This window comes from Poromitra crassiceps (assembly GCF_964638095.1).
Source record: "Poromitra crassiceps genome assembly, chromosome: 5".
Taxonomy (NCBI): domain Eukaryota; kingdom Metazoa; phylum Chordata; class Actinopteri; order Beryciformes; family Melamphaidae; genus Poromitra; species Poromitra crassiceps.
The window spans coordinates 52,782,387-52,795,195 of NC_139642.1; the positions used below are offsets into that span (position 1 = coordinate 52,782,387).

The window sequence follows — 12,809 nt, forward strand, 5'->3', positions numbered from 1 at the left end:
CACGGACAAGGTGCACACACACATATACAGTTCATGATCCTCACCGCCGTCACGGACAAGGTACGCACACATATACAGTTCATGATCCTCACCGCCGTCACGGACAAGGTACGCACACATATACAGTTCATGATCCTCACCGCCGTCACGGACAAGGTACGCACACATATACAGTTCATGATCCTCACCGCCGTCACGGACAAGGTACGCACACATATACAGTTCATGATCCTCACCGCCGTCACGGACAAGGTACGCACACATATACAGTTCATGATCCTCACCGCCGTCACGGACAAGGTGCACACACATATACAGTTCATGATCCTCACCGCCGTCACAGACAAGGTACATATACAGTTCATGATCCTCACCGCCGTCACGGACGAGGTACACACACATATACAGTTGATGATCCTCACCGCCGTCACGGACAAGGTGCACACACATATACAGTTCATGATCCTCACCGCCGTCACGGACGAGGTACGCACACATATACAGTTCATGATCCTCACCGCCGTCACGGACAAGGTACGCACACATATACAGTTCATGATCCTCACCGCCGTCACGGACAAGGTACGCACACATATACAGTTCATGATCCTCACCGCCGTCACGGACAAGGTACGCACACATATACAGTTCATGATCCTCACCGCCGTCACGGACAAGGTGCACACACATATACAGTTCATGATCCTCACCGCCGTCACAGACAAGGTACATATACAGTTCATGATCCTCACCGCCGTCACGGACGAGGTACACACACATATACAGTTGATGATCCTCACCGCCGTCACGGACAAGGTGCACACACATATACAGTTCATGATCCTCACCGCCGTCACGGACGAGGTACACACACATATACAGTTCATGATCCTCACCACCGTCACGGACAAGGTGCACACACATATACAGTCCAAGATAGTCACCACCGTCACGGATGAGGTACACACACACATATAGTTCATGATCCTCACCGCCGTCACGGACAAGGTGCACACACACATACAGTTCATGATCCTCACCGCCATCACGGATAAGGTACGCACACATATACAGTTCATGCACGCATACACACTTCTAGATTAGCACGCCTGTGTCCAGTAAACGCACGCCAACATGCTCTCGCAGACAGACACACACATTCAGAGTTTCCCAGGGTTTGTTGCATCAAAGCCTCACTGTGTGACTGTTTACTCCGCCTTAATTGGCTGCAGTTTTTTCAAAGTACTGTCAATTTCCCCCCTTGTAAGTGAGCCCAGCTGTCAGGACACTTTCTCTGCTCTCTTTACATTTTTCTTTCTTCTTCTTATCCCTCCATCACTGTCTCTCTCTCTCTGTCTCTCTCAGGAGGGGAAAGAAGGTTTCGAGAAGTGGAGGGTGGAAAACTCCTGGGGAGACGACCGTGGAAATAAAGGTAAACCTCAGAGACACACATTTTTACACCACTAATATATGATCTCTTCTTTTTTCAGGATTCAATCTGTAAAATGTATCGTGTGACACCGTCGTGTCCCGCAATAATCTGTCCTCTTCCTGTTTATGTCTATTGAATTAAGGATTAGGCTGAGAGATTCCACCCGTGTTGAATTTATAATTCGCTGCCTCCTCTTACATGACAGTACACACAACGCGCGCGCGCCTCCACGGACCAGTTGCATACTGTAAACTCCGTTATAGACGCATCTATAATTCTCTGCTTAGACCACTGTCATGTAAGACTTAATTGCACAAAACAAGGCTTTGTATCTACCGGGAACTTCTGTTTTTCGGTTTCTTTTTTTCTCTTGCTATTTTCAATGGAAACAACACATTGATGCATTTTCCAGTCAGAGAGCTTTGTTAGCAGTCAGAATACGGAGTGTTACTTACTTTTATTGATTTATTGTTACCTCAAATTCAGAATGGAACTCGCAATCTATTCTAAACCAGTCTTGGGTTAGCTACCAGTAAGTAATTTTGATTAAACGGGGGGAAATGTAGATGCCTATCCACCTTATTTTTGGCGGCCATGATGCACCACGGGTGCTACTTCCTTCTGCTGTCCTCTTCCCCCGTTACGTCTAGCTTGACACAACACAGCCCATCTGATGTACCCGTCTGTAAACGGTGCAGCTGAGCTGATAAATGCCGACTTGTTCAACGAGCAACATGTTAGCGGATGTGATAGATAACATCATTAGGCTACATTGCCAAAATGAGTGTTATTTTGTGACGAGCAAACTTGTAACGTCAGAGTTCGACAAGGAAATGCGATGCGAGGAGGCACGCGCTGCAGTCATGGGCTGCAGTGCAGAGTACTATCCAGGGAGCGTCAAGCCAGCGTAAACACAGCTGCTCACGTTCTAGACCGGATATTGCTCCCAGAATTATTTTACAGCGGGAGCCTCACAAAAATAAGGTGGATAGTGAGTCTTACTAAGTTCAAGCTAGGGTTGGTCAATATATCGATATTATATTGTGATATGAGACTGGATATCATCTTAGATTTTGGATATCGTTATGTCGTGATATCGCATAAGTGTTGTCTTTTCCTGGTTTAGAAGGCTGCATTAAAGTGATGTCATTTTCTGAACTTACCAGACTCTCTAGCTGTATTATTTGCCTTTACCCACTTAGTCATTATATCCACATTACTGATGATTATTTATGAGACACACACACCCACTTCTTCTTCTTTACTTCTTTATTCGGATCCCCATTAGCTTCCACAACAGTGGTTGCTAGTCTTCCTGGGGTCCACATAAAATATACATTACAATACATTTACATACAAATACAAATACATAAAAACATGACATTTACAATACACATACAAGCATCATAAAAGTTTTAAAAATAGTAATACACATTACATTAAAGCAGGTTATCAATACACATTATTGAATTGAGGCACAACAAGCATGGCTGATCGTGCGAGTATCATTCCTGTTGTGTAAATTCATGCAATAGCTTCTGTTTCAGAGATCTTTTAAATGGATATTTACCTTTGATGTGTTTCATATGAGTGGGTAATGAATTCCAAAGACTGGTTGCTCTATAAATGACTGCATTTTTGAGTTGATTTGTTCTAGGCTTTGGAAGGTCGTAAGAGCATACACTGACCTGACTAGTATGATGAGTATGCCTTAGACCTGTTTGTACCATTTGCTCTAAAAAAAAAACTCTGGTTTTCCATCGACAATAGCATTTCGAGTAAACATAGCAAGACTAGATATTATTTTTGCCTCAACAGTCAACCATGACAACCGATGGTGCATCTCTCTGACATTGGTTCTGAAAGAACACTGAAGAGCTAATCTTGCAGCTCTGTTTTGTGCGAGCTGGAGTTTCTTAATGTGTTTTTGTGCAGCGCTGGACCACACAGCCATACAGTACCCTAAGTGAGAGAGGACGAGTGCCTGTGTCACCTGATTCCTTATTGACGATGTAACATAGTGTGAGCATTTTCTAGTCATGGCAATACCCTGCCCCATTTTTACTGCTGTATGATCAATATGGTCAGACCATGCCAAGTGATTGTCAATTATGATGCCAAGCAGCTTCATTTTCCTCACTTGTTCAATTGGGGTTCCCCCCATAGATAGATTTAAGCACGAGTCTCTTGCAAGCCTTCTACTGGAACCAATTACCATGCACTTTGTTTTACTTAAGTTCAGAACCAATTTGTTTTGCTCTACCCAATCAGACACAGTTTGTAATTCTTTGCATAGTACATCATTCAGCTCTTTACATGTTGACGCTGCACAGAACATAGTCCCACCACAACACAACGCATACATATTGTATAAATATTTTGATAAAGCACCAATAGTCCTCCCTACATTATTGTCGCAATATTGATCTACAGTATTATCGATTGGTATATGGTCAAATATATTGTGATATTTTATGTCCATATCGCCCAGGCCTAGCAGCTGAATATTTTAAAACGGGGAAGTAAACCCTGTTTTTGCATTTTATTTTGATCACAGTCTTGCTCTAATAAAGGTTCTTGTGACATCTCACATTTGGCTTTGACTTGCTGAACATTTAGTCCACTTTGTAGGAAATACAGATATATATGTTGTGTATGTATCACCATTCAGCCTACAGTACAAATACATATGATTTTTGGTCCATATCGCCCAGCCCTAGTTCAAGCTTGGTCTCTGTTTATGCAACAGGCTCCAGCACACAGCAGGTACCCCCATACACCTCTGTCCCAGACGTCACTGTTCTCTTGTTACCCCGCTAATACCCTTTCATCTCTGTTGCTCCTCTTCCTCTGACCCCTCTGCTGGCCTCCTCCCCACCTCTTCATGCCATACACTTCACCTCTCCATCTCTCTCTCATGCTGTGTCTATCTCTCCATCTTTCTCTCATTCTTTCTACATCTCTCTCCATCTCTGAACTTGGCATTCCACTGCAGATTATAGGAGAGAATTATCAGGCCAGCCATGCATTCTCTTGCAACATGCACACAGACGCTCACAGTGTTTTGTAGAACCCGCACAGTCAAGTGACTGTTGGGAAAACAAAGTGAAAACCCCTCAGCCAAATCAAAAGTTTCATGCGTATCTTATTCCATAAACACCGGCAGATGGGGAAGGCCAGGGCCTCAAATCCGTCTACGGCCAAATTAATAAAGTTATTGAAAACAAAAAGTTGGAGGAGCGGACTTGACTTGGGGATCCGGGGGCTTTGTTTGTTTTTGAGAGACACAGGGAGAGGGGAGGAAAGAGAGACAGACAGCGGTCAGGGGACTGAAGAGAGCGAGATGGAGAGAGAAGAGAGAAATACAAAAGTGATACTGGTAGAAGAAAAATAACCCAAAAAGAAGAAAGAGAGAGGCAAGGAGATGGACAGATGATCATGTAAAGACAACACAGAGGCATAAGAAATGGAGAAGTGTGTTTGTAAGACTTAACTTCTCCCCTCAAGCCTCTCAAAATCCGTTTCTTACCCCAGAGGAATCTCTCGTGAGAGTTTTAACTTTCAGTCCCTGCGTCTGCGAGAGCCAGCACAGCCGCTGTTATGGCGCCGCTCACTGCACAGCTCAGACTTTTACACCGCGTTAAACAAATAGTGAGCTGTGGGTTCTGATGAATCTCCTTTCACTGTGAGGGGACATTTACGAGCCTTGAGGTGGCCTCCTTAACACTTGGCATGAATTCTGTTTGAGCTATATCTTTTATGAGATTTTTGACATGAGAGAGAGAGAGAGACACGTTATTTTTTCTACTAACATGATTTGAGTATAGAGTCAAATGTTGATCATATTGAAGGAAATGCTTGGTAGTGACTGTACACAGCATTGAGAACAACTTTATTAGTTTTTTATTTTATTTTAAGTATGCCTCTGTCCCTTTAAGCTCGTTTAAATTCTCCTTTCATATGCTGCTGTGTCCTCATGCAGCTATGCTATCATTTGTAATGTCTTTATATCGATGTCAATAAATTCTGTAAATTTTAGGCTACAATAAAAAATGTAGGCCGGTGATAATATGGTTAAACCCTTGTTACTGTGAGTTCACACCGGGGCAATTTTTGCAAATTCGTGCTACAAGATTACATACAAAGTCAATGCGAGTGACGTGAATTTTCGCCTCATCGCCTTTCGCTCCAGTTGAAATTTTTCAACTCGAGCAAAAAACAACAACGTACAGTTAAACTCGCTGTGTCTCACTTCTCCTTTCATATTCTACACTTGGCTCGCTTGTTTCACGACTCTGTCAAAGCTCCACAATGATGGATGATCGCCTGTGAAGTTGAAAAGCAAGATGGCTGCTCCACACTCTCCTTCTCACTGACTCCCCTCTGTTCTAACAGAGGACAGTCAGACTCAGCCTATCCCTGAAGACAAATAATGACACTCGCTCACACATACAAACACCCACCATGCCACCCAACACGCGGGTTCCCGTAAGAACATGTGAGCGCACACAGACACACAATACGCCACACAGAGAACCAGGCAACACGCCATCTAACAGTTGCGTTCTTGGAAGAACACGCACACACACACAGACACACACACAGACACAGACACGCCCTAGCCGATACATTGTTTTGAGCTGCAGCACGTTCCTGCGGTCGTCGTGACGTCATCGATAAGTCAACCTGTCAGCGGGAGGGATGCTCTGGTCTAAACAACACTGGACACGAGAGAAGGGGAAAGCAGAGACCGAGGGAGGGGAGAGAAAGAGAGGGGGAAAAAGAAGAGGGTGTATAGAGAGGCAAAGTGACCGCCTACTTCCTGCTTCAGCACTGTACCAGAGATTTTCGTCCGCCATTTATTTTCCCATAGACATTTAGTAAAATGCTTATAAAAATAGTTTTACTTCATCAAGTAAAAACTTTTTTTATAAGCATCTATGGGAAAATAAATGGCGGACGAAAATCTCTGGTACAGTGCTGAAGCAGGAAGTAGGCGGTCACTTTGCCTCTCTATTTGCTGTAAGATCTGGTGGCTAAGTTTGTTACACAAACGGAGGCAAAACAAACGGAAGGCTTCCATCCCTCCCCCAGTTCTCTTTCATCTTTCCATATTCGTCAATACATTATTAGATTTGAGCTGTGTTGTTCCTACAGAGCTTTTGGTCTTTGTACTTCAAACACACACACACACACACACATACACACACACACACACACACACACACACACACACACACACACACACACACACACACACACCCCTTTCATTTTGATTCATTAATTCAGCAAGCGACCCACACCCTCACAAAAAAAAGAGAGATTGGGTGCCGATAACACCTATTTCTTATGTTTAAGGTCAACCCCAGATTTAGCCACAGTGACACACACTCACACACCAATGCCCCAACCTTTGCTTCTGACAAATGAGGCCAACACAGAAGTACCAAAAACTGCAGTTTCTCAAATGGCCACTTGAGGCTGGCTCCAAACGGGAGTCGTTCCCCATTTACCCCAATGTTAGAATGCTTGAATTTACAGCACAAATAAACATTTAGAGCCTGGTACAATAGTGTCATGACCGGCTTGAAAAGCATGGCAAATAACGGGAGAGATGCCGAGAGTGAAAGTAATGTAAATCATTTATTGTTACAATTACTAAATAGTTAACACAAAGGCAAGTAAGAATAATCAAAAGGTTGTGAGGTGTGGTAGTCTGTAAGGTCAGTGGTCTCCTAGGTCAGTCCATCTCCTAGGAGTCTCACGTTGTATAGATGGTGCATGCTGTTACACTGTATATAGGCCACTGGGAAACACCTACAACCCAACTCTGCCTACTAGCCACCTGCAACACACAGTTAACCCACAGGCAAGCAAAACTAGCAGCCAATAGGAGCAGGGGGGTCACAATAGCTAATTTTACCGAAGTCAGATTGTCCAGAAGTCAAGGGGAAAATGCCCCACTTAATTTGATTTATTACCAGAGTAATGAGTTTATGATCTTAATTGCTAGTTTCAAGTCTTCTTCAATGCTGTACGTATGGTGTTCATTTAGTCAATTATAGTCCACTTTAGAGTAAAGCAGACTACGGCTTGTTACAATTCGACAGCATAAACATTCTAAATTGCCCCCAGCTTACTTCCTGTTGCAGTGTTTGCTAGTACAATAACTGACAGGACATGACCTGGGTTCCAAACTGTTCCCTAGCAACACAATTCCATGAAAACATCTTATCTATTAATAGTCACTACTGGCTCCAAGAAAATCAAGATGGCGACGGTCACAATGCGAAACACAAGGCTTCAAATTGGGAGTCCAGAAACCAATAGAGACACTGCGTAACGCGTCGTCATTCAGAAACCACGCCCAAGACGGGGGAAAACAGAAACCCCCCCTCCAATCGTGGCGCTCTATGTCACGTGCACGGTGCGTGTTGCACACAAAGATTGTATATACCGAAGATGAACACTCCAACTTACTTCCTTGACAGCTAGATCCACATTTTTCTTCTCGCCAATTCTCAATGGCTTCCTTGTTTTGCTCAGGAGTACAAAATAACTTTAATTGGTGATTTTTTACATTTGTTGTCTGCGCAGCCCACCACACAACAGCTTTTAGCTATGTTTAATTCAAGGAAAATGACGCTGGTCCATGGGAGCGATTTCCCCTGTGATGGGCGTGGCCTATTTCATGCAGTGTCTCTATGGGTGATGTCACGGAGGCTACGTCCATATTTGTATAAAGTCTAAGACACACGCACGCACGCACGCACGCACACACACACACTGAGAACCAGACATTGTATGTGCTGGGTCCTCCCACTGTTTACGCCACGTTCACACACACGCCTAGAGCGACGCTTTAAGCAACGCCTAAGCAACGCCTAAAATTTAGGCGTCCTTGTTAACAGACGAGAGCGTTCACACATACCGCTGCCACGCTGTGCTGAAGCCACGCTCGCGCTGTGCCTACGCTGCGCTGCATTTATCGTTTAGGCGTCTGTTCTATTTTTCAGCGTCTAGGCGCGCTGAACTGTCAAGCTGGCTGTTGTTTCTGATGGACTTGGGCCATATTTTCTACCGAGTTTGCCCAAAAGGGAGGGTGGAGCGCGAGTTAACGAGTGCATAGTAGGAGAGCTGTCCTTCATGTGTTCCTCTATTAACGTCTTTTCTGTCAGATGTATATATACCCCCCCTGTCTCAATGCATGTATCACTCATGGTGTTGATGACTCATAGTCACATGATTACCCGAGGGAAAATAACAATTACAGCGGGCCAAGAAATAGACAGACATCCTCACTTGCACATTACAATAAAAAAGAGGACTCACCCATGCTATAAATCAGATCTGAAAAGTGTAAAAAAACCGCTGCTCATGTGTTCAGCGTAGCGCAGAGCGTGGCGTCCTGTGTGAACGAAAATAGGCGCCAGGCGTGCATGAAGCAATGCCTATATGCGTAGGCATAGGCATAGGCGTAGGCGTGTGTGTGAACCGGCCGTCAGTGTGGCGTCCTGTGTGAACGCAAATAGGCGCCTAGCATGCATGAAGCAATGCCTATATGCCTAGGCGTAGCTTAAAGCGTTGCTTAAAGCGTCGCTCTAGGCGTGTGTGTGAACCCGCCGTTAGTCTTATCAGGGTGTGCGTGCAGAGGTGATGGCAGACGTGTTGAATGCGTGCTGTAGGGTGGGGTTACACTGTAGTGTGAACCACCAGGGGCGGCGGCCCTTCTTCCCCTCCGTCTGCTGAAACAATGGCCTTCAGTGCCCAGAGCACTGATAAAGAGTGCTTTGCAGGAATGGAGGCGTGTGCGTACATACACAAATTGTGTTTGACCATTTTTTGGTTAAAATGTTATTCGCAGCACTCACTACTCCTCCCTCTTCGGTGAAAGAGTGTGTATGGTGATGGTTTTAATGAGTGAGATGATGTGATTTTAAATTGTGTGTTTTATGCCCTGAGATGGTGTCATGCCCCGAATTTGTCCTTTTTTCTGCATCCTTGTGTCTCAATGGAGAAACGTAATACTCCACCATACTCCTTTTTGCGGGGCAAAAAATAAAATAAAAAAATCCCACCATTTGAGATGGGGAAACTTTTCCTTATAGACCGTTTTAACTCGACAACATAAACATTTTAAATTGCCCACAGCTCACTTGCTGTAGCAGTGTTTGCTGGTACAATAACTGACGGGACATAACCTAGGTTCCTAGCAACACAATTCTGTGAAAACCGTCTGTAGGTCAGAGTGCGAGACATACACTCACCGAGCACTACTAGTATCAAGTTTAACTGTTTTAGCTCAATGTAAACCGGCTACCAGTGGCATCCGCCTCAAGGTTCAATGTGTGGCATTCTGAGATGGTTTTCTGCTCACCGCAGTATCTGAGTTACTTTCTGTCAGCTCCAACCAGTCTGGTCATTCTCATCTGACCTCTGTCATCATCAAGACGTTTCCATCTGCAGAACCGCCGTTCACTGGATGTTTTTTTTGTTTTTCCACCATTCTGTGTGTAAACTCTAGAGACTGTTGTGCGTGAAGAACCCAGGAGATCAGCAGTTTCAGAAATATTCAAAGCAGCCCGTCTGGCACCAAAAGCCATGCCACAGTCAAAGTCACTGAGATCACATCCCCCCCCCCCTTTCTGATGTTTGACGTGAACATGACCTGAAGCTGCTGACCTGTATCTGCATGGTCATATGCATTGCACTGCTGCCACATGATTGGCTGAATGGATAATTGCATGAATATGAAAGTGTACAGGTGTTCCTAATAAAGTGCTCAGTGAGTGTACATGACCATGTGTATTTAGTCCGACAAGTTTATTCATCATATTAAGAATATGATGTGCAGTATGTCCAAAACAATTGATTCAAAGTATCTGTGTTTTTTCTTTATCAAACTAATTTATTAACTTAAGTCATCGTCATCTTTTAAAAATAGCAGATTCTAATACTGTACCCAGAGATGAAATATAGATTTGTTGTAGTGCTCAGTAGACCGACTTCTGGCAGCCATCATCAAGCCGGAATATTAGCCTGATCATTGTTGGATTTGTAATGGGCCTGATTACACACTATTGCCTGAAGCAGCTTCAGTGAACTCATCCGGAGTCATTTTCATCTGTTCTATATACTGTTGTATAATACAGGCTGTACTCAGTCATTTGGGAAGGTCCCATTTCCGTTTCTGCTGATTGTGCCTGGATTCAATTTATACCTACCGGTAATTCACGCTTGATTTGCAAAGCTGTCACTCCAAAACATCTTTCCCGCATGGAGGTAGCATGAGGGATATATATATATATATATATATATATATATATATATATATATATATATATATATATATATATATATATATATATATATATATATATATATATCTCTCATGCTACCTTAAGCTCACTCAGGTCAAAAAGTGCTAAAAGCACCAGACCCTGTGGTCCCACAGCTCCGAATTTGATTGGTTTCCAAATTGTGCCATTTTCTTTAGGTTCCTGTGTCCTGCGCGAGCATGCTCACACGGTGGGCAATGCAGTGATTTAGGTCTCTATACTGTACTCTTGACTGTTGGTTTGTCGTCTCCCCTGTCCATCTCTTCAGGCTACCTGATCATGACCGACGACTGGTTCTCTGAGTACGTGTACGAGGTGGTGGTAGACAAGAAGTACCTCTCCGAAGACGTCCTGGACGTGATGCAGCAGGAGCCCGTGGTACTGCCCGCCTGGGACCCAATGGGAGCGCTGGCATAACTGCAGGATCCCAGGTCTCAGAACCAGAAGCACCCCCTGGTCTATTTGACTCCGCCATATTCCGTGGTTGGTTTTTACCTCTCCAACAATACCCCCCCGCCCCCCTTCCAAACAGCCTGTTCTTCTAGATAAAATAATAAAGTTTTTGTTTTCTTTTTTACTGGACTACCTTTATCTCTTGTCTCTGTTTATTTCTTGCCATGGTTGGAGCTTCTACTCTCGCACTTTTTTCTGCAGAGTTGCTTTATTTGTGTGTATTCTTGCTTTCATCAACATTTTATAGTGCCATAAAATGGACATTTGTCACTGAATCTGAACCTGGGCCCAATTAATTTAAAAGGTGAGTTAACTTTATTGCATAACAAAGACACTTTTTGTGTTGTGAGGACGAGGCCAATCAAAGTGGGCAGTTGAATTTAAAAGGCAGCAACACAAACAGGCAAGCGAGTAAACACTCAAACTTAGACTCTGAGCTGTAGACGTGAGTTGTATACTGAACAAATAAAAGGCTTATCAGTGCAGCTGCTCTCCTGTGCGGCGCTCAGCTTTTTGTCAGGTTTGCTTAGAGTTCATGTCCTTGTTTTGTGCCCCCCAACTCTTTCACCAGTTTCTCCTCTTGGGCGCCAGCAGAACGGCAGTGTGATGTGATTTACACTTAGAATAACACTCCAGAATCTCCAATAACACACCATCTCCCCATCCCTTCCTCTGGCTGCTGGCAGCCCAGGGTCCGCCAGACAGTAAGTGGGCATGTGTACGTATGGGCATGGGTGCACACGTCTGTTTTCATAGATGTCTTGTTTGTATCACCTCACGACAGGCTAACCCTAAAAGCAGTAAGGAAAGGAGTTCAAACCTCATGTTTTAATAGGGGGTGACGGTGCAATTCAAAGTACTTTGACCCCCCTTGGCTTTCTTAACTGCAATCCAATCCATGATGAGCTGTTGTACTGTGCATTCAAATAGCTTCAATCTGTTGAGTTCTTTTCAATGCATACAGAAGTCATTGACAGTTCTGTATGAAAACATACGATGTTCCACACAGCCAACAAGTGTTTAGAGGAGCAGAGAGAAAGAAGTGAGACTTGTTAGAAAGGTTTCTGCACCAATGCTGATTCGGGACTGGATGGCCACCCCCAGGGGCATATTCTGGGCCTCTGGCTCCAGCCAGCTCCCTGGAAGCTATCCCTGGACCTATTGAGAGTGATGTCACAATGGGACCTATGACATCATGTGACGTTTCTGACCCGATGAGGTCGTAACCAACCAGATGGCAATATGACATCAGAGCTGAGATGTTATGACATCAGCAGTGATGTCATACGCAATGCCAGTGAAGGCTATATCTACACTGCACACTAGTGAAAGCCACATTTGACATTTTTTTTATGCATCCCAGTCATTCACACCGAGAAGGCCCAGTTCAATGCCACGACAATCAGGTACAGAAGCGGACGTCAGCCCCACGACGGAGACTAAGGGGACATTCAGACCAAAAGCGCGCTGCTCGTCATTTCCACTCCTAGCTTTTCTCCTCCCGAGGGATTTTCAACCTCCGCTGCTGCCAGAATTGGCAATAATCTGGCTTTCATGTTGACAGTGAGTGAACAACATCAAACAGA

General features: G+C 44.3%; 1 protein-coding gene across 1 annotated transcript in view; it reads left to right on the forward strand.

Annotated features, from left to right (window-relative positions):
* Positions 1-11,352, forward strand: part of blmh (bleomycin hydrolase) — a 34,323-nt gene extending 22,971 nt beyond the window's left edge. The window contains exons 11-12 of the mRNA XM_083637438.1: positions 1,366-1,432; positions 11,039-11,352. Coding sequence (XP_083493564.1) covers positions 1,366-1,432; positions 11,039-11,187 — 216 coding nt within the window. The 3' untranslated portion in view covers positions 11,188-11,352. The remainder of the gene's footprint in view (positions 1-1,365; positions 1,433-11,038) is intronic.
* Positions 11,353-12,809: the final 1,457 nt, after the last annotated feature.